This window comes from Chroicocephalus ridibundus, chromosome 1 (genome assembly GCF_963924245.1).
Source record: "Chroicocephalus ridibundus chromosome 1, bChrRid1.1, whole genome shotgun sequence".
NCBI lineage: Eukaryota > Metazoa > Chordata > Aves > Charadriiformes > Laridae > Chroicocephalus > Chroicocephalus ridibundus.
The window spans coordinates 11,712,120-11,734,229 of record NC_086284.1 but is presented as its reverse complement, the minus strand read 5'-3'; the positions used below and the strand labels follow the sequence as shown (position 1 = coordinate 11,734,229).

Genomic DNA, 22,110 nt, shown 5'->3' with positions numbered 1-22,110 from the left:
CCAGCATTTGGGGTCCACATCCTGCACCCCAGCCCCATCCCCCAGGATCCACGGCCCACATTCCAGCACCCAGGGTCCATGTCCTTCACCCAGCCCCTAGGATCCACATCCCAGCCATCCACATCCTGCACCCCGGCCCCAGGGATCTGCATCCTGCACCCCAGTCCCAGCGCCCGGGATCACAGAATGCCAGAATCCCAGGTTGGAAGGGACCTCAGGGATCAGCTGGTCCAACCTCCCTTGGCACAAGCACGGTCTAGACGAGACGGCCCAGCGCCCTGTCCAGCTGGACCTTAAAAGTGTCCGATGCTGGGGAATCCACCGCTTCCCTGGGGAGATTATTCCAGTGGCTGATTGTTCTCACTGTGACAAATTGCCCTCTTGTGTCTAATTGGAATCTCCCTGGCAGTAACTTGTACCCGTCACCCCTCATCTTTTCCCCTCGTCTTTTCCATGTGACCCCTTGTAAAAAGGGAGTCTCCGTCTTCTCTGGAGCCACCCTCTGAATACCGGAACGTGGGGATCAGGTCTCCCCTGAGCCGCCTTTTCTCATGGCTGAACACACCCGGCTCCCCTGGCCTTCCCTCATGGGGCAGCTTCCATGTCCCCGAATCGTCTTGGTGGCCCTTCCCTGGCCCTTCTCCAGCCTGGCCCCAGCTGTTTTGCATAGCAGGGACCGAAACTGAGCCCCGTGTTCCAGGTGTGGCCTGGCGAGCGCTGAGCAGAGCGGGACAAGGATTCTTTGTCTCTGCTGGCGATGCCCTTGGCGATGCAGCCCAGTGTCCCGCTGGGTTTCTCTGCCGCAGCAGCCCCCTGCTCGCTTACCTTGAGCTTGGTGTCACCAGGACCCCCAGGGCCCTTCCCACAGCGCTGCCCCCGAACCGGGCAGATCCCAGCCCGTGCTGCACTCTGGGATTGTGTGTTCCCAGCTGCGAGACCTTACACTCATCCTTGTTGAACTTCATCAGGTTCTTAAATGATCTGCACCCCACACCCCAGGGTCCATGTTCTGCACCCCAGCTTCAATCCGGCTTCAACACCCAGGATCTCCATCCCACACCAGCACCCAGGGTCCACGTCCTGCACCAAAGCCCTGACCCGCCCTGTCCCGGCGTCCCAGGAAGGGCCAGGACCCACTGGCCGTGCCGGGGCCATGCGCTGGCCAGGCTGGGTGGACGTGGCATAGAGTTTGCTGAGAGCTCACAAAAATACTCAGTGCTTTATTTCAACCTCAAAACCAAGGCGCAGACGCCACCGAGGACAGCACGCCACACGCATGCAGGTGGGGCAGATGGATGGAGCCTGGCCCAGCGTGGTGGGGACACTCACAGATGGACACGCACGCGGCAGGACCCACTCGATGGCCAGCCCGGCCCTGGCTCAGCCAGGGCCACTGGCCAGGGCGCTGTGGCTCCTGCTGGAGGAGGCTCTGCCCAAGCCCCGGGAGTGCAGGGACAAGCACTGGGACATCCCAAGGGACAGCTGGTGGCAGCTGCATTCACATGAAGGGCAGTTGCAGGGACCTCATGGTCCTTCACGGCCGAGTGTGATGCGGGGTGCACCCTGGCAAGCACAGAGCTCCCCAAATTCCAGACAGCCCCTGGTGCCGACAGGCTCAGCCCTCTCCCCCTGCCCATTCCTCTTCCAGAGAGGCTCCAGGAATGAGACCCCCTGCTCTCCACGCACAGCACCGGCTCCCCGGTGCCTCCCTGTGCGGGATGCAGCCGAGCCCTCCTGGCCCGTGGCCACAGCCCCTCCGAGCCAGAGCAGCAGCGGGTCCCCTTCCACCAGTGCCGCCCGGCCTGGCGATGCAGGAGGAGCAGAGGAGCCTGGGGACGCTGCCAGCACCCAGTTCCCACCCTGATGGCACCATCACCATGCCAGCCCCCTGTGCCCTGGCAGCCGGAGCCCGCAGATGGGGGGTCACTGCCAGTGCCCTCCTCCCGGGGCGGCAGCACCGCTGAACGCCAGCAGGCCCCAGCTCAAGCCCTGGGGCACAGGGGAAGCCGTGCCATGACAGCGAGGACCTCCAGTACCAGCCCACTCGCCCTTCCTCCCCAGACTGGGCTGGAACTGGGGCGCGACCCCCCCGCGAGCACCCTTTGCTTGCTGGGGGGGGTGCTTCTGGGAAAGGCAGAGCAGGAGAGAGAGCGTGGATGCTCTCAGCATCCCATGCGCCCGGTGCATGGGACAGCACCGTGGGAGGCGCTTCCCTCCCGTCAACATGGGACCCTGCCCCAGCCCCGGTGGGAAGAGCAGTGCCCAGAACCAGCCCCCGGCCGCCGCTCCCACGCTCACCCTGGGCTCGAAGGGAGCCGGGACCCAGCCCCAAGCCCGGCAGTGTGGGCCCGGCTCTGCCCCAGCCCCACAGCAAAGGTTTTCCAAAAGAAGCCAAGGCTCTGGGCCACTCCGTGTCTGGGTGCAGAGGACCCCTTTTTGAGGACCGTGGCCAAGGACCCCCAGCCTGAAGGAGGAACCATGAGACCACCCAGGCAATGCAAGGGCAGGGCAAGGCTGGCCCCCCACGCCCTGATGCTGGAAGCAGAATTCTGTTCTGCCTGGAGCATCCTCCAAAGAAACAGGCAGCAGGTAACTGCCCCCCTCTTCTGTCCTCCTGCCCATCCTGGTAGCCAGCAGGTAGCCAGGGCAGGGGGTACTGGCCTCAGGGGTCCCCAGGAAGAGCCCCCAGCTCCCCCATAAGAGAGCTCCAGGTGCAGCCAGGCACCATGCACAGACACTTGTGGGGCCCAGGACCCCAGGACAATCCTTGTAGCAGCTCCACGGCAAACACCTTGGCCCCAGCCGTGGGGCAGCAGGAGAGGGAAGGGGCTTCTCTGCCTCCCCCAGGGGAAGAGCAGCCCCTGCCTGGCACCGGCCCGTGGAAGGCTAGAAGTGCTTGTCCTCCAGCAGCGAGCTCACCACCAGCTCCTTGTTGCCGAAGTCCCAGAAGGCAGTCATGTGGAAGGCCATGTTGGAGAGGACAACCAGGTACTCCAGGAACGCGAAGATGGTGTACACTAGAGGAGGAAACACAGCTGGTGAGGGGAATCTGCAGCGAGATCTGCCCCGGGAGCCGGGGGGGTCTCCTGGGACACCTCCCTGGGGAGCAGGGCACAGGGTGAGTGGCTCATCCCCTGCTTGAACCCATGAGGGAGAAGGGAGAAGAAGGGCACCATCCCCCCTGGAGGAGCTCTCCTGGCCTCTGGCCGGGATTTGACAGGGAAGGCATCACCCTGGCCCCTTCCCCACGCACATTCCCCCTGGCACAGCCAGGCAGCAGGGATCCCACAGCCCTGCCCCAGCCCCCTTACCTCCGGGGCCACAGTACCAGTTGTGGTGGAAGTAGACGCACACGGCAAACGCAAATGTGATGAAGGTGAAGAAGAAGAGCAGCTGCTTCCACTTGTACGACTTGCGCTCCTGGAAGAGGCCAAGAGCTGGGTCACAGACCCGTCTGGTCCCTGGTACCTCCCCCGTCCCTCTCGCCCAGCACGGCAGGGACACGCTGAGGCCACAAGGGGCTCAGCCCTTGCCACTGCGGGTGCCAGAGATGCTGGACCCCCATCCCCAGGGAAGCTCTGCCCTGGTGCCACGCAGCCCCAAGGGCACCTGCAGGCACCGGGAGCCCCCCTGCACCCAGGCTCCTTGGGCACAGCCACCCAGGGAAGGACCACGGGCTGCAGCAGTTGCTTTGGCAGGGCTGTGACCTGGGGACGCACGGGAGGATCGCTCCTACACGGAGATAAACCGAGCTGATGCCAGGGCTCTCCAGAGCAGGGCTCAAGGCAGCCCCAAGGCCAGCTCCCACCCGGGACTTGCTGCCGCAGCCGAGGGGTGACGGGAGCTGCAGGGACCTCCAGCACCATCTGACACCAACAAGCCACGCAGCCCCCAGCAAACACAGCTGACCCCAGAGGCAGGAGCACCCATGGTGGTGCCGGGACGCACACGGGGCCCTCACAGCTCCCCGAAGACGGGCCAACGGCTCTACCAGACGGTAGATCCTCCGGCTGTGGATGGGGCGGCTGCAGGTGGCCCCAGCTCCCCCGGGCGCTGCCCAACCGCCCCGGTGCGGGGAATTCACCAGTGTGCGCAGGCGGCGGCAGCCGGCGCTGCACCCCCTCGCTCGCAACTGTGCTGGGGAGGAGGAAACCACATGAAGGGGTGGCAGCCGGGGCGGGCACCGTGCTGGAGACAACACACAAGCCACCCTGGTACTGGGGGAGGCCCCATCCTGCCCCCCAGCACCATCTCCGACAGGGCAATGGGCGGGAGCAGAGCACAGGCTGCTGCCAGCCGCCCCCCACGCCCCTAGCAGCGCACAGCTTGCTGCTTCTGTGCTGGCAGAGTCTGTCCCTCCCAGCAAAGGGGGCAGCCCGGGGGCCAGCCCTGGTCCCTGCGGTGGGCTCCCCCAACCCACCGCCCCATCTGCACCCTCCCCAGCATCCCTGGAAGCTGTGGCCCCCCTGGGAGCCACGGTGGGTACCAGCTCCTGCCCCCTTCCTGCCTTTCTCCCATCATGCTAAGCATCGCGGAGAAAGAAACTGCAAGCCCTGGGGTGAGCAGGGAGCCCCCATGGCAGGGGAACCCCAAACGTTGGCTGGACACCAAGGAGGAACAGGGGAGACCCCAGTGTCTCCACCCCAGTGCAGGGCAGCCAGCATGGGGGTGGGAGGGCTGGAAAGGAGGGGGTCGGCCCCATACAAAGGGGCCGGGGATGCCACAGAGGGCCCAGACACAGGCTGTTATTCCCGTTTCTGGGTGGGAGGGGAATTTCCCCCTCGTCTGACGTTTCACGTGAGACAAAAACTCCATTTTCAGGGACTGCTGAGAATAAGGAAAATTTAAATTGCCCCATCAAACTTTCCATTACCCCCCCGGAAAGCGCGCCGGCGGGCTGAGCTGGTCGCCCCGCGAGCGCAAACGGGTCACAGCAAGGAGGAAAACCCAGAGAGGAAGGACGGCCTCGCCGTCGCCTTCGCCATATGGGGACGTGGGGCCAACGCCGCCTCCGCCCCGCGGGGCCTGAGCCGGTCCTTTCCCGCTCGGGCTGAGGAGGGTCCCCTTCCCCAGTGGCTCCCAGGAGCCTCTGAAGCAGGCAGCCCTGCCCACAGCCCCTGCCCACCAGGAAGCCAGAGGCGGTGGGTGCTGAGCTGTGAGGGTGCGGGGCCAGCGGCACGGCGTGGAGCGTGCGGCGGTGCCAACCCAGGAGTTAAATAACAATGAGCGGCCGGGGCCGAGGCGTTATGTAAAGTTTCACACCGGAAAAACGAGTCACAAAACAGCCTTGTTTTCCTCCAGGTCCCACGGCAGCGGAAACAGTTGCGCTGCGAAGCGGCAGCTGCGTCCCGCTCGTGACAGCAAGGTGAGCCGCGCTTCCCCGCTGGGCTCCCCCGCACTGCATGGCACCGTGCTGCGCTGCACAGCACTGCATCACACGGCACCGTGCTGTGCTGCACAGCACTGCACTGCATCATACGGCACCGCACGGCACTGTGTTGCACTGCACAGCACTGCACTGCATCATACGGCACTGCATCACACCACACTGTCTCATACAGCACCACGTCGCACCGTGCTGCTCTCCACCCTGTCATACGGCACTGCATCGTACCGTGCTGCACCGCACAGCATCATCTCATACGGCACAGCACCGCACCACATCATATGGCACCGTGCTGCGCTGCACTGCGTGGCGCTGCACTGCACGCTGGGGCACTGCAGTGTGCTGCACTGCATGGCGCCGGGCAGCTCTGAACCGCACCGTGCAGCGCCACGCCACTGTACTGTACCACGCAGCACCCCATTGCACTGCACAGCACTGCATCACGCTGCACGGCCCCCGAATCCACACCCTGCAGGAGGCTGGTGCTCCTAGTGGATTTAAGGCACCCCCAGATTCCTCAGAAGGGGCCCCCAGTGACCAGGCAGCTGAACCTCCAGGGATGTCCCCAAGGAGCGCTGCAAGGGGCCACGGTGGGGGACCCCCAGCAAAGCCTGGGCTGTGGGAAGCAGCAAGGTGGCAGTGGGTACAGTCCAGGCTGGCAAGCGGACAGGCAGCGCATCCCCATCGGGCACTGGCAGCTCCCGGAGCCCCCGCCACACTGCCTGAAGCACAGGCAGGCTGGTTCCTGCCGCCTCTTCCTCCTGCCCCAGGGCAGAGGGGGTAACGCTGCAGCTCCCACATCTCCCCCCGCGGTCCCCATGCTCCTCCCTACTACGGCTGGGCATCCAGCTCAGGCTGCCCACGCTGCTGCAGGGACCTTCCCTGAGGAGCCACAATCGGTAACAGATTTCAAGCCAGTGGCTGCTGAGAAACCTCTGTTCAAGCAACGTGGGCATCTGTGGCGACATGTGCTGCCTCCCAGCCTCCGAGCGCCCCTGGGGACCCACCGCTGGCAGCAGGCACCCTGCAGGTATAATCTGCTGGGGCACTGGGTTGAGCTGGACGTGCCCTGGCATTAGGGATTAACAGCTAATTCGCCAGTCATCTCTATAATCCTTGGTCAGGCTGGGCCCAGCCCAGGGACTGGCCCTCCAGGGAGAAGCAGAGGGCGAGCACAGAGGGCGAGCACAGAGGGCACCTCTCCACCCTGAGACCCGAGAGACGCAGGGTCAGCGTGCTGCAGTGTGAGACCGGGGTGGCTGCTCCTACAGGGACACCCTCCGGGGTCCTGCAGCAGGAGACCCCCAGGTTAGTGCCTTGGAGGGGAGCTGGCAGCTCTAAGTAGCCCAGCAGGAGGTCGGAGCCCCCACACTCCATCTCCCTGCCAGGAAAAAGAGGGACAAGAAAATCCCAAGGATGTGGGACACACACTGAGGCAGGGAGGATGGTCTTACAGCCTGGCAAACCCAGGGGGAGAGTGGTGCACCCCTCCTTCCCCGGGAAGGAAGACCCCTGACCCCAGGACTAACCCTGACCCTACGCCTGACCCAGCACCGGGCAGTACAGAACCTGCTCCCCTGCAGGGCTGGGGCAGAGGGGTGATGCCGGGGCACTCCCATGCCTGGCACCGTGGTGCAGCAGGCATCAGCCACCCAGAGTCGGGTTGCTCCAAGCTCAGGCGGCGTCAGGCTCCCCCCAGCCCTTGCTGGGGCTGCTGGGCTGGTGCAGCTGCAGCTGGCAATGCTCAGCTGCCAACCCTGGCTTCGCAATTTCCTCCTGGCAAGACAAACCAGGGCACCTGGCATCCCCTGCAAACCACTCCAGTTTCACGCAGCCTCCTCCCCGAGCCAGGCCTCCATAGCCGGACACATGTCTGGCCTAGAAAACCACAGGCTAATTATATTTAGTCCGTCAGCTTGCAGGCTTTGAGCTGAGGCACATTCCCCGTGCACACAAAGGTGAGTCAGGAGCAGGAGCCCAGATGACTGGGGAGAGGAGGAGATTCCGGCTGCACCAACGCAGCCCCATGGGGATAGCCCTGCAGCGCCAGGGACGCTGGCCCATGTGGCTCTGAGCCCATGGAAGGCGTCCGGTGTCTCTTTTCCTGTTGCCGGGAGGAGCCCCCAGCCCCGCAAACCCAGCTCCAAGGGCTGGAGGGCAGCTGCTGTGAGCAGCGGGTAGGAAACACCAGCAAGGAGGCACGGAGCCTCCTGCTTCTTCCACTGCCTCCGGAGAGGAAGAAGAGGGACCTCGCAGAGTTCACACCCCAGTTCCTGATGGGGACAGGGAATGGAATGGCAAAATGACATTAATTCCAAACGCAACAGCTATGCTCTCCTGGGATCTCCCAGGCAGTGGCTCTGCTCCTGGAGTCATCCCTTCCCAGGGGACAAGCATCACCCTCGAGGCTACGTGCCGCACATCAGTCCCAGCTCCCCCTCGAGCATTTCTGGCTCCCCTGTGGTGAACCTGACAACAAACTGCCCCAGCACCGAGAGCTCAGCACCGGCATATTTATAGAGGGCTTGTGTGAGCTGCCGCCACCGCCCCCACGGGCTGCCGGAGAGGCGACAGTGCTACCAAGGAGCCAGGCTGAAACCATGCCTGTTCACCGACCGCCGTTTGTGGTACTCTCCGCAGGGCTCCAGCAGCAGCTGGAGACTCAGCTCAGCTGTCCTGCTCTGGCATTGTGAGCAAAAGCAGCTTTGCCAGCACTGAGGGGGACAGGAGCAGCAGCGGAGCGAGCAGGGCGCATGCCGGCCAGGTGCTGGTCGCTCTCCCTGTGCTCACGCAGCCGGGGTTTGCACCTGAGCAGCACCTCTGCCGTTGCACCCATTGCACGAGGTGCTTTCCAGAAGCCGCCAGCCTGGGTCCAGGCTCAGCCTGCATGCCCTAGGGAGCACCGGTGGCACAGGGGGACCTGGCTCCACTGATGGCCCTGATGGAGCCAGCCCGGTGGCCGCCACGTGCGTGCATGCGTGTCTCCCAGCCGAAATGCAGCCACTAGTGACTCCAGGCACTCGGGCAGGGGAGAAATATGTTTGCAAAGAAGAAGTGAAACTGCTCTGCTCGGCTGCGTCGCTCATTGCCTTCGCTGTGCCAGAGCCAGCTGTGAAGGAGGGTTTTAAAGGGCGCGCAGCTGGACAGGAGCAGAGAGAGACTGCAGACATGCCAGGCAGGGAGGGCAATGCCATACCAGCCACAGGCAAGCACCAAGGGCTGGGTGTGCTGCCGCTATGATCAGTCCGTAGCTGGCGGCTCTCTGGCTCCATTTCCCTTTTTCCCCTCAGCTCTCTTCTCTGTTTTGCCCTTTCCCCTCCTCCTCTCAGCCTGCTTTCTCTTTTCTTCCCTCCTGCAGAGCTTTATTTTCCTTTCTCTCACCATTTGCCACCTTGCAACTGAAAACACTCTGTACTTCCCCATTACAAACAAGTTCCCCAGCACCTTCCTGCCCTTGCAGAAAGGCAGTTGCAACACGAGCCCCGACGAACATGAGGCTTTTGCAAGACCGATTCCTGTCACTCACGCGCCGAAACTCCGGCAAACCTGGGGAGCTTCGCCCCCTCCAGCAGCACTAAAAATGTGGTGCCAGACACGGGACTTGAGAAGGGCTCTGCTGACCCCATCCTACCTCCCCAGCCCTGGCGTGGGTCCCTGAGGGGGCTCTGCACAGACCCCCAGCTCCCTCCGCTGGAGCGAGCAGGAGGAAGGCCAGGTCCAGCCTTCCAGCTCCTCGCATGGAGTTTGCCCTGAAGACAGTCCCAGGTTTGCCCCTGGAGAACCTGAACCCCCCCACTGGGGATCCTCAGTGGCTTCCTCTGCTGAAGAGGAGGGAAGGAAAGGACACTGCAACCCAAGTTGTCCCCCTCACCCGTTCCCTCCTGCCACCGCCGGCTCCAGGGCCGGGGGTAGCAAAGGTGAATGAAAAGCCCCCACAACCAACACAAGTGGAACCGCAATCCGGCCCCGAGATGCCATGACCCACACGAAGACATCACTTGTGCCTCGTGAGCCTCTGGCCTGGCCAGCTCAGCAGGCACTGCCCAACTTCTCCCTGCTCCTGCTGAGGCCGGCAGTTCCCACCAGCCGCTGAGCTTGGGGCGAGGAGGATGTGGCGGCGGCACCGCGCTCGCCACGGCCTCGTGAGCCCCGCCGCCCCTCCTCTGCCAAGCCAGGCAAGCCGCGGGGGGCTGCCGGAGCCAGGCCAAGCCCAGTGGTGGCCACACTGGCCTTGAGAAGCCGTCATGCAGCCCAAGGAACCCCAACAGCAGGATGAGCCCCAGGAGACCCTGCCCGGAGGAGTCGTGGTCCCGTGGGAGCGATTCACAGCAGGAACCCAACTGGCCCATCACGGGACAGCGATGGAGCGACAAGGCAGATCTGCAGAGGGACGATAAGGGGGACCGCCCGCTTATCAAAGGATGCCGCCCGCAGCCGCGGGTCGAGCCCTGCGCCTGCTTCGTCCAGACACTTCCAACCTGGCGGCCCTGCCGCAGCCGCGCTCTCCTCCGCAGAGGAACCGGCGCGTCACCCTCGCTCCCTGGGCAACAGCTCCACCTGCCGACACGCAGCCCCGCAGGGAGCTGGTGCAGGGCAGGACGAGCCCCAGCTCCAGGACAGGGCTGGCCCCAAAGGGGTCCTTTCTCCGCGGGGAGACACCCGGCTTTGGGGCGGGGGGGGGGGGGGGGCATAGAATCATAGAATTGTTAGGGTTGGAAGGAACCTTAAAGATCATCTAGTTCCAACCCCCCCACCATGGGCAGGGACACCTCCCACTAGATCAGGTTGCTCAGAGCCCCATCCAGCCTGGCCTTAAAAACTTCCAGAGATGGGGCTTCCACCACCTCTCTGGGCAACCTGTTCCAGTGTCTCACCACCCTCATGGTGAAGAACCTCTTCCTAACGTCCAGTCTGAATTGACCCATCTCTAGTTTTAATCCATTCCCTCTAGTCCCACCATTCCCCGACATCCTAAAAAGTCCCTCCCCAGCTTTCTTGTAGGCCCCCTTAAGAAACTGGTAGGCCACTAGAAGGTCTCCTCGGAGCCTTCTTTTCTCCAGACTGAACAACCCCAACTCTCTCAGTCTGTCCTCACAGGAGAGGTGCTCCAGCCCTCTGATCATCCTCGTGGCCCTTCTCTGGACACGTTCCAGCATGTCCACATCTCCCTTGTAGTAGGGGCTCCAGAATTGGATGCAGTACTCCAGGTGGGGTCTCACGAGAGTGGAGTAGAGGGGGAGAAACCATGCATGGTTAGCCATGCACCCCTCCAGGCAGCTCCCCTCCTTCAGCAGGGCTTTTCCAGCATGGGAGGAGGAAGCCATGCCAGGTGGTGGCACCATGCTGTATGGTGGCACGTTCAGCCAGGGCATCGCTGCACCCCCCTGCACTTCCACCCAGGGATGTGCTGTGTCCAACACCTCCTCGGAGGGGACCAATGAAGACAGGCTGAGAGAGTTGGGGTTGTTCAGCCTGGAGAAGAGAAGGTTTCTAGAAGCTTTCTAGTATCCAGCTGCTCACCTCCCTGACCCGATCCCGAATCCTCCCTAACCCAGCCCTGATGGTTCAGGGACACGTTACACACAATCTCTCTGCCCGCAGTCCCTGCTACACACAGCGACATGTACCCATCACCATTGGGGCGCGCAAGCTCAGAGCTCAGCCCAGGGCACGGCCACCGTGCCACAAAAGAAAAAAAAAAAAAAAGACAAGCCCAAAAAGGCAAAATAAATAAAGGAAGCGGCAGGAGAGCTGACAAGGAGTGACTGCTGAGCTCCCATTACCCCCTGTCACCAGAGATAACACATCACTTCCTAGAGAGAGGGGAACCCCAGGATCTCCAAAAGTCCCTTTCATAGGGAATCTTGCAGCCAAACAACTGCTGGAAGCTTCTTTTCCAGGTCCCTGAAACCAGCCAGCGAGGGGACGGGCTTGGTGAATTGCCGGAAGGGGATGATAAACAGACATGATGGAGCAGGAGCCTCAGCAAGGCACTGTGTAACCGTTCAAGCAGACCCCACGCTTGGCACCCACCCTGCCCGGCACACGGGCCCTTCCGAGAGACATCCTCCCAGCCCTCCCCAGCTTCCCAGCCCTGGGATAAGGGCACACACCTCCAACAGTTCCCCCTGAAGGTCTCTGCTTTGCAAAGCGATCACCTTCCTGGGGCAACAGAGTTCAGGGAGCCTGGGGACCCTTCCCCATACAGTACTGGGGACTGTGAGGGTTGGACTGGGCGAGACGCATCCCTGAGGAGCAAAGGACAGAGAGGTCCGGGGAGCCCAGAGACCCAGGCAAAGCCGAGTGTACAGGAGGCACACACACGCAGAAGCAGCTTTCGCATGCGCAGTTTCAAAGCCGAACGCCCTGCCCCGTCTGCCTGTGGCTTTGCCGGTGCCCCCAGTCCAGCACCCATGCCACGAACCAGCACGGAACCAAAGCTGCATCCAGGGGATGGAGCCAGGAGGCCCTGGCGGGACCCTCTGCCTGACCCACTGCCCAGCCGGTGGGTCCCTGAGCCCCCTGGCCCCCTCACAGAGAACAAGACCCACAGCCAGGTTGCTCAGTGCAGTGATTCCTGAGGGAAAGGGATAACACAACACCCGCTGCATTCCCAGTTTGTCAGACCAGCACGTTCCTGGTTCCCCAGCCCAGAGAAGCCAATTTCAGCTCAGAAACAGGCATCCTCAGGCAAGGAGAAGGGGCCAGCAAACCCAACCCCACAGGGACACTAACGGGGTGGTTTTCAAATGTCAGTTCTAAGTGAAAACCAGAAATTAAAAGATTCCTCCCCACTTTGTTTTGCTAAACCATGAATTTTGGTGACCACATTTGCCAGTTTCACCTGGTGGTGGTAACTCCTTTAGCACCCGGTCACGGGTATTTCACAAGCGAGCGACAGCCGAAGCCCTCCGCCGCCAGCCAAGAGCCCCCTCCCCAGCACTGCACAGAGAGAAGAAAGGAAAGTTTCTGTACCTCGGGACTTACTGTGTGTTTCTTAGTCATTCTCCAGAGGATGCACGTCAGGAGCATGTGGCCCAGAGCCGACGTGATAAAGACGATGAAGGCATTTTCGTGGATTGCTGAATCAACAAGACAACAGGTTTCCTGTTAAATCTGAGCCAAGAGCAGAAAGGGGACGCGGGGCAGGCTTTGGGAGGGTGAGGGACTGCTTTCTGCGGGATGCAGTCCTGCTGGGAGTCCCAGCACCCAGGAGGTGCTGTCTCCCAGCACGAGGAGCAGTCCGGGGACCAGGGTCTTTGCAGGAGACAGGCACAGCACGGCTCCACACCCCCTGCGCCCACGCAGAGAAGGGGAAGGAGGATTTAATGACAAAGCTGCTCATGTGTGCCTCAGCCCCCTGTAAGCCCGGGGCTGGAGAGGAATGCAAGTTGCTGGAAGACTTATCCCAAAGGTGCCAGGAGGGTGTTTATGTGCTCTGGCACCTGGTCCGAGAGTCTCCATTGCTTCACATGGCTGTAAAACCTCAGGCACCCTCGAGAGCAGCTCAGCATCACCACTAGTGTTCTAGGGATGGGGAAACTGAGGCACGGAGGGTGGTTTGCAGAGTGAGCCAGTCCAAGATCCACAAAGAGCCATCTTCTGGCCTCCTGCGTTATTTACCTGCCAATTAACAGTTGTCATCAGCATCATCACCAGCCCCGAGGCCATCCTGTGTGTCACTGAACTAGCAGAGATTTAGGGTCCGGCTGGAAATGCAGCTGCAGCAGCACTAAGCCAGAGCAGCTCACGAAACCCCGAAGCCACACACAAAGCCCATGCAGCTTCAGGTGAGTTATTTTCACACGAGTGCTTGTATTTAAAAGAGTTTCCCAGCCTCTTCTCCAGGCACTGAACCACAGGCTGAATTCCCAACCACCTGAACGTAAGAAATGATCTTCCCTGCTTCCCATCTCCATTCCAGGGGAAGGGAAACCACGCGAGGAGTGACGGTAAAGGCAGCTGTTAGAGGTGAAGACGCGAGCCATGTCCTGCAGAGATGATTAGCCTGAGCCCGTTCTCATCTCAGCATGGCAGCTAAGGTCTGAAACTTTCCCCGCAAACCTGAGATTAGTCTGTAATAAGGATCTGAGAAAACTGGGTTAGCCTCAGCTCTCAGTGCGGCTTTGGCCCAGCCACTCTGCCACACTTCAGTCTCCTCCTCACAAAGCTCTGCACAAGCCGAGCAGAGCCATCGGCCACGAAATGAGGCGCAGGCAGAGCTATTCGGGTGACAACACGCTTTGAGGAATCCAAACCCCAAAAGAGCCCTGAATTTCTAAGCCCTGATGCATGAGAGAAGCCCCACGGTCAGTCCACATTCCCCTGCCATGGCGGGGGCAGCTGGGGACAGCGGCAGAGGCAGGCGGGGTGGCAACGGGATGCCACACTGTGGGCAACAGGGACTGCTGGCGGGAGACAAGGAAGGTGAGCTGGACAGAAGCATCCCCTGGACCACAGACCTCCATCAGCTGCAGGTTCATGTTTGAGTGATACAGGACTAACTTCTATTCTAATACTTGGGAAAACCTCACTTCTAGAAGACTCCAGTGTCTGAATTTGGGAAAATATTTCCTTTATAGCCAGCTAGACTATGTGGGATTCAAGGTCTCGGTGTTTTCGAGCCTTGCCAGCTGTGGGGATGAGGAGGGAGACCCAGGCACTTGACCCAAGCTGCCAACAGGACTATTTCATACCATGAACAGCACATTCAATATAAATTAGGAAGTTTGCTGTGGAGTCTCTCTCTCCCTTGATGGCAGCGGTCCAGAGAACTCCTTGCCCCGGTGCCAGAGCCCTGAGCCCTCCCCTTCCTCCCAAAGCCGCAGCGCTCGCAGTGTCCCACATTTGCTGTCCCCTGCTGGGAGTGCACGGCTTCCTGCTGATAATTGGCTGAGTATAATCCTTGTGTATCTTATATCGGGATCAATACCGGTTCTTTAGTATTATTGTTAATTATTTAGTCTTATCCTATTAAATCTATTTATATTTCAAGCCTCGTGTTTCCTTGTTTTCCTCAATTCCCCTTCCTGGGTGGGGAGGAGTCATCAGGTGACAGAATAATTGTCTAAAGGTCAATAAATCGTGCTGGGTTTCTCAAACCATAACCCCATCCCAGATCACCAGGCTCCACTATGGATTCCCATCCTCACCCTAAAGGCTGGGGAGGCCCTTGGACTCTGCTCAGGACACCACAGCTCTGAAGCCACCAGGAGTACTGGTGAAGTGGAAGCCAGTGGGCACCCAAACGGTGGGAAGCTTCATCACACCGACAGCCAACGCGCCGGTGACAGGCACCGGCACGGACAGCTCTGGGCACAGCTCCCGAGCATTGGGCAGGTGAGCAGAAGGGCAATAATCTCTGCACTGTGAGAGACAGAAGCATCTGTGAGCAGGAAAACAAGCAGCGTGCGCAGAGCGCCGTCAGCTGCTGGGGCTCCCGAACTCGTGTGCCTGTTTTCCCAGACAGCCCGTCGCTTTGGGATGCAAGATGCAACGTCTCCAAACACCCGTTGTGATAGGGAATCCTGACAGCGCCTGCACTGCTCTGTGCTTCAGCACAACACCCTGCTCCGATGGCAGTGGCGGGTTGGGGCGAGCCTCAGAAATCATCCTCCTGGTCCTCTGCAGTGGGGCTGGACCCCTCAGCCCCACAGGCACCTTCCCAGCCTTCCTGGAGGACTCCCATGGCCATGGCCCATTTCCAGTTTGTTGCTCTAAGCAGTCGCAAGCCTCCCCTGAGCAATGTGATCTAATTGAAGACGTCCCTGCTTATTGCAGGGGGGTGGGACTAGATGACCTTTAAAGGTCCCTTCCAACCCAACACATTCTATGATTCCCGATCCCCGCCTTTCGAGAGCTGGTATTCCTCACCCATTGTGTGTATGAAGATACTCTCAGTACAAAAACATAGAATCATTGAATCATTTAGGTTGGAAAAGACCTTCAAGATCACCAAGTCCAACAGTTAACCCAACACTGACAAACCCATCGCTAACCCGTGTCCCTCAGCACCACGTCTGCCCGGCTTTTAAATCCCTCCAGGGATGGTGACTCCAACACTGCCCTGGGCAGCCTGGTCCAATGCTTGACAACCCTTTCAGTGCAAAGTTTTCCTAATATCCATCCTAACCCTCCCCTGGTGCAACTTGAGGCCATTTCCTCTTGTCCCATCGCCTGTTCCTTGGGAGAAAAGACCAACACCCCCCCCCCCCCCGGCTACACCCTCCTTTCAGGAAGTTGTATAGAGTGAGAAGGTCCTCCTCTTTAGTCTCCTTTTCTCCAGGCTAAGATCAGCTGCGTTCCCACCTCCCCGGTCTCACCTCCCCAGCTGCAAGGAGACAATCCCTCTTCTGACAGCCTCCCCTCACCAGCACCGCTCCAAACCTTCTCAGAGCTCTGGCCTGGCCTCTCTCTTTACGAGACTTTGTGACTACATCCTCTGGTGCGGTCCCACAGCTGGATACAATACCCACCATCATCACCCTCAAACTTGTGTGCAGGGACAGCCAACACACGACTCTCCCGCTGACAAGTCCCAGAACCGGGTTTGTTTCCACTGCAAGAGCACCACCTTGCTGGCTCGTGGATTTGAGTCCTCTCAAGTCAACCCTCGGTGCCTCCTCCAGATCTCAGGATTAAACAGCAGCTGGATGTCATCACTGGCACATAAATTCATTTCAGATGAGACCGTGCGAGAGAAGGGCATTTCCCAACCTATCGTGACTGTATTTTCCACACACTGATTCAACCTGAAAAATTCTGATTTTGTTTTCAGGTCAACATGGGAAATTTTACCCACACAATTTTGTGGGAGGGAATTTATAACGCAGCTGGAAGAGAGCGTGGGCTGGAAGCCAGCTCAGAGCCAAAGCCAGAGCTCAGCAGCAGAGACAGAGTGGATAGCAGGGACAAGCACTAACCTGCCCTCGCTCAGCTGTGGTGACGTGCGTTCAGTGTGGCCTCGGCACACAAGTGGGAACCAAGCACTAAAATCTCATCCTAGGCTCGATACAAAAATTCAGTCTATGATTTCAGCCAATTATCAGCAACCAAAAACTTTGAGAACAGGGCTATTTGCACATTCTGGACATAACTTTGCTCTATAAATACTAATTTTAATAGAACTTTTTTTTTTTTTAATTTACCTACATTTTTTTCCCCTCCAAACTGACTCCTTCCAAAACACTGGCGCGAAGCGGAGCTCTGCAAAGCCTGCGCAGCTGCGAATAAGCCTGCCGGCATGCCGGCGAGCACAGAGCGTGGGAGGAGACACCTACCATAGTTTTCAGACGAGGACACATATGTCAGAATAAGGAGGGCGAAGTTTTCCAGCAGGTTGAGCAGCAGGTTGAAGTGGCACAAGCGCAGGTAGCGCGGGTGCGAGCAGTGGCAGCTCTGGTAGTGGTTCCAGTAGGCGACCGCCACCAGGAAGCGGGGAGCCGAGTGGAGGCCGATGCAGAGGCGCCAGACGTAGCGCTGGGGGGTCTCACCTCCGATAGCAGCGCTGATGGAGGGGAGGTAGTTAGGGACCTGCAAGAAAGACAGGCTCATGGGGAGAGTGTCACATCATCATATTTATAGCTCTCCAAGACTAAAACTGTTCTGTTTTTTTCCTAAATAAGCTTATTCCTGTTTCAAAAGCCAGGGAACGTAACACAGCAACAACCCTGTTTCATCCCCCAGGACCATGCAGCCCCCAGCTCTGCCGGGACAGTCCCCAGGTGCAGGGATGCCCTGCTCAGGGTCCTGCTTGGGTTTCTTTGCTTTATACTTTATTTAGTGGTGGTCCCCCATGTGTTCTTTACCTCCAGGTTTGGGGAGAGAGGAGGGGAGGGTGCACAGTTTTGTTAGCCCAACTCTAATGGAAAGAGCTGACAGCAAGAGCAGGCAAAGACAGTGTTCAGGGAGGAACATAAAAGCAGGAAAACCATCAATACAGCCCCAGAATAAACTCCTGACCTCCAGAGTTTCACAGCTTGGGGACTTCCCCAGCCAGCTGTGTCACTATACAGCAGGTAATCCACTCTTCCATGATCCTGCTCAGTCTCCCCTGGACAGAACTCTGCATCCCCAGTATCCCGCGGAGAAGCTTTCCCCAGATCGGCTCCTCTCTGCTTGAGGAACCAGCTCCTTTGTGGTTGCCTTGAACCTGCCACCTCCATACAGCGTCCCCTACTCCTCATGCTGGCAGAGGGGTGCAGTGGATCCCGGCCTGCCCTCGCCAGGCCAGCCACAACCTCAGAGGTCTCTGTCTCACCTCTCCCTGCTCTCAGCCCATCGTCTCTTCCCATGCACAGCCAAAGTGCCCTCCCTTCATCACCCCAGGAACAGGAGATGCCTGACACCTCTGAGCATCCTCGCTGCCTGTGCCATACACCCGAGTCATGAGGAGGGGACACAAAAGCACCCTGTGTGTGCACATACCTTATTTCTCCAAATCGAACTGCCCTGGCATTTCATTGCTCCATTATTCCCTCAGCAGCCTGTGCCACCCTCCCTGCTCCAGGACCCCGGCATCACCATTGGCCTGTGTCACCCCACTGTGTATGGGCATGAGGAACAACACAGACCCCCAAAAAACACTGGGGTCATCTCCTGCTGCTGTGAGAATGGCCACCTACTCCTGCCCTCTGTTCCCAGGCTGTAACCGGATGCTTCACAGAATCACAGAATGGTGGGAGTTGGAAGGGACCTCTGGAGACCATCCAGTCCCACTCCTCCTGCCAGAGCAGGGTCACCCAGAGCAGGTTGCACAGGAACGCATCCAGGTGGGTTTGGAATGTCTCCAGAGACGGAGACTCCACCACCTCTCTGGGCAGCCTGTGCCAGGGCTCTGCTGCCCTCACAGCAAAGAAGTTCCTCCTCATGTTGAGGTGGAACTTCCTATGCTCAAGTTTGTGCCTGTTACCTCTTGTCCTGTTGCTGGGCACCACTGAAAAGAGCCTGGCCCCATCCTCCTGACACCCCCCCTTTCCGTATTTCTACACGTTGATAAGATCCCCCTTCAGTCGTCTTTTTTCCAGACCAAAGAGACCCAAGTCCCTCAGCCTTTCTTCATCAGAGAGGTGTTCCAATCCCCTAGTCATCCACACTTATGTGTGCTTATCCACACTTGTGCCACAGCTGCTTGAAAGCCCTGGGGAGGAACCTCATCTGGTCCCTTTTGGAAATCCAGGCGGTCACCCTCAACCCAAGCTCCCCAGGCATGTGCTTGTGACTCCTCTGAAGAACTCTAGCGGATCTGAGGGGCAGCAATTCCTTTTATAAAAGCTGGGCTAACTCTTCCACAAGACAATATACTTATCTATAGCCTCACCAGATTTATTCCTTATCATAATCATCATCAGTGTGCTCGGTACAGACACCAGCCTGACCAGTCTGTATTTCCCTATGTCCCTTTTGAAAAGCCAAACCCTCATCTGCCAATCCTGAGGTATCACAAGTACAATAAAATCATAGAACCACAGAATGGTTCTAGGTTGGAAGGGACCTTTCAGATCATCGAGTCCAACCATCAACCCAACACTGACAAACCCACCGCTAACCCGTGTCCCTCAGCACCACGTCTGCCCGGCTTGTAAATCCCTCCAGGGATGGTGACTCCAACACTGCCCTGGGCAGCCTGGTCCAATGTTTAATAACCCTTTGAGTGTAAAAAGTTTTCCTAATATCCATCCTGGTGCAACTTGAGGCTGTTTCCTCTTGTCCCATGGCCTGTTCCTTGGGAGAAGAGACCGACCCCCACTGCCTACCCCCTCCTTTCAGAGAGCTGCAGGGAGCGAGAAGGTCTCCCCTCAGCCTCCTTTTCTCCAGGCTGAACACCCCCAGCTCCCTCAGCCGCTCCTCACCAGACTTGTGCTCCAGACCCCTCACCAGCTCCGTTGCCCTTCTCTGGACATGCTCCAGCAGCTCAATAAAGCAGCTTGTTCAAGAGCCCATAACACATAGAATCATAGAATCATTTAGGTTGGAAAAGACCTTTGGGAACATCGAGTCCAACCATCAACTCCACTCTACATCTGGTGGGAAAGCCCAGAGAAAGAGAGGAGCCCTGCCACCCCTCTGCTGACCCAGCCAAGCAGCTGCCACCTCGGAGGACTTTGCATTTTGCTGTGAGATTCGCTTACCCCGCAGTGGGTCGCTGTCGTCTCCTGGAAGTGGAACAGCAGAGACCAGATCACACAGAAAAGGAATCCGAAGAGTGGGCAAAACACAGTCCCAACGGCCAGCGTGGTAAAACGGAGCCGGAAGAGAATCCCATCTCGATCCAGGGGCAGCGGTACTTGTAACATCTTGACGGACCTGAAAACAACAAGCAAATGTTTGATGGGGATTGTCTGTCCTCCTGCAAGGTCCAGCCCCAAACAGCCCTGGGCAGGGATGCACACACACAGCTGGCAGAGGCGGCCTCTCACACCCGTGTTTAATGGCCGCGCAGCCCTAGGGTGGGCACCAAGGACAGGCGGCCGAAAGCACTGTCCTGGAGACACAGGAAGCCTGAGACTCGTGTATAACAGCAAGCAGGGTCCGAGCAGCAGGGAGGAGCAGGCAGCAGGATGTGCGGGCAGTGGGACAGCCGAGCTGTGCTGCAGACCGTGAGACCGATGGGGCTGGAAGGGCACGTGAGCTCTTTTCGGCAGGGCTACGTCCATCCAGACCGTTCCCGGGCTGCGTTCAGAGCCGCCGCCGCACAGGACAGCGCTGACACAGCCAGAGTGCTGTGTGCTGCCTGCTGCATCTCCTCCAGCACACCCCCAACCACCCCCGGCATTGTCCTCACTCCGCTGCCACCAGCGCCATCCCAGCCAAGTGCTCAGCACTTCTACAGGCAAGACTCCGGCTGCAGGATCAGGACCTTGCAAGTCCCACACCTTGCACAACAATGCAGCTGTTGCTTATCAGGTTGGGCAAGCCGGGACAAGTGATTCATCAAGCCTGGCAGCCCGTCTCTGGCTCAGGGCTCTCCACCAGCTCCATCCTGACACTCACTGGCTGCCCTCTCGCCCTCAGCCACAGCTCTTCATCCTTTAACCTTCCCACACGCCCTTGGCCGCAGCCCAGCTGCCCTCAGACCACCGGAGTTAAAGCCACATTAAATCTGTCCCCACCATCACAAGCGTCTTCCTTTGGGCTCTCCTCCCGTCACACCTGGCTCCGACATCTCCTGTCACAGCAGGCTCCCCCCACCTGGGGACAAAGGGCACGGAGCAGCCCAAAGGAGGGGCTGCGACGTTCTGCTCTGAGTGAACAGTTTGGGTGTCCCTGCCTCACCTCACACACCGTTCTGGTTCCAGCACAAATCCGATTGACAGACAATCCCACAGAAGCCAGTTACCAGGGAGGGCAGCAGTCTGGGCAGCTGCCCCAGGGCAGCGCGGCCACCTCCCCTCCTCCAGCACCATAAGGCACCCCATCGGCGCAGGGATGGTCCCCGCCAGCGCTGTGGCACCTGAGCACCAAAAGGGATATGGAAAATGCAGCTCAGCCCCCTCGCCTGGACTGCGCTGCTGCTTTATGGGCTGCTGCGGAGGGCGGGATTTATTTGCAGGATGAAAGCAAAGCGAAAGGGCAGCTCCATCCTAGTTCTGCTGGGGCCCTTTGGGGCCGGGACTGCAGCACACTGGGCCGAGGTGCAGGGGGAGTGGGATCCCCCGGCCAGCCCAGGCTGGCATCCCTGGGATGTGCCCCCAGTAGAGCCCCCAGCCCCGAGGGGACGCCCCTGAAGGGCAGGGCAGGTCTGTCAGAGCTGCCCAAAGAGCAAGGCCTGGGCTGGGAGGGGACACAGGGCACCCTGAAGGGGAGGCTCAGCTGCAGGGACACGCCACACACCATGTCACGGGGACGTCTGGGGCCTGGGGACATCCATGGGGGACAGCCTCGCAGCGAGGGGGGCACAGTGTCCCCGCCATCCCCAAAAAGGGGATAACCCTTCTCACAAGGGTCTTGCCCAAAGGAGGCAAATAAAAAAAAGCAAATCTGAACACATGCCAAACAGCCCCAAGCCTGCCCTGCACCAGAGGGCCCACCACCCCGCAGAGAACCCCCCCAGACACATCCTCTGGGGATCTCACAGTGCTGTGACCCCCCTGGGTACCCCACATCCCCCAGAGACCCCCCCCCCCTCCAGGTACCACATAACCCCCTCCAAAACATCACACCCCCCACAGGCACCCCACACCACCCCAGAAAACCCCCCCAGGGATCTCACAGTGCTGTGACACACACCCCCCCGCCCGGGTACCCCACATCCCCCAGAGACCCCCCCAGATCCCCCCCACCCCCCTCCATAACATCACCCCCCCCGGGCACCCCATAATCCCCCGAACCACTCCCTATTCCGAGACCTCACAGTTCGTGACACACGCCCCCGGGTACCCCCACCCCAGAGACCCCCCCCCCTGCGGGTCCCCCCCCCGAGACCCCCAGGACCTCACAGTCCTGCGCCCCACCCTCCACCCCGGAACCCCACTTCTTCCCCAGCCCCGCACCGCTCAGCCCCCTCCGCGCTGCTCCATGCCCCGGCCCGGCACCGCTGCCACGCCTCCTGCTCCCCTTCCTCCTCCTTCTCCTCCTGCCGCCGCCCGCCCCTTCCTGCCGCCGCGGACAGGCCTTCCCCCGCCCGGGCCTTGCTGCTCCACAGCCGCGTCCGGGCCCCCTCAGGGGCTCCCCCTGCCGCCCAAACCACCCCAGCGTCCCGTCATGGGCCCTTTAAGGCTCTCGGC

The 22,110-nt window shown here is 59.8% G+C and overlaps 1 protein-coding gene across 3 annotated transcripts; it reads right to left on the bottom strand.

Moving 5' to 3' along the window:
* Positions 1 to 1,200: 1,200 nt before the first annotated feature.
* Positions 1,201 to 22,049, bottom strand: PGAP2 (post-GPI attachment to proteins 2). 3 transcript variants are annotated; one of them, XM_063328421.1, is made up of 6 exons: positions 21,877 to 22,046; positions 19,516 to 19,690; positions 16,666 to 16,918; positions 12,374 to 12,468; positions 3,312 to 3,420; positions 2,735 to 3,017 (listed from the first exon to the last, which is right to left on the bottom strand). In XM_063328421.1, exons 2-6 carry the CDS (start codon positions 19,678 to 19,680, stop codon positions 2,887 to 2,889), a joined length of 753 nt encoding a protein of 250 aa, XP_063184491.1. In that variant the 5' UTR covers positions 19,681 to 19,690; positions 21,877 to 22,046; the 3' UTR covers positions 2,735 to 2,886. The 3 variants fall into 3 exon arrangements, with proteins under 3 accessions (XP_063184474.1, XP_063184491.1, XP_063184481.1); XM_063328411.1 differs by having other exon boundaries at positions 12,362 to 12,468; positions 21,877 to 22,044; XM_063328404.1 differs by lacking the exon at positions 12,374 to 12,468 and having other exon boundaries at positions 1,201 to 3,017; positions 21,877 to 22,049.
* Between the last annotated feature and the right edge of the window lie 61 nt (positions 22,050 to 22,110).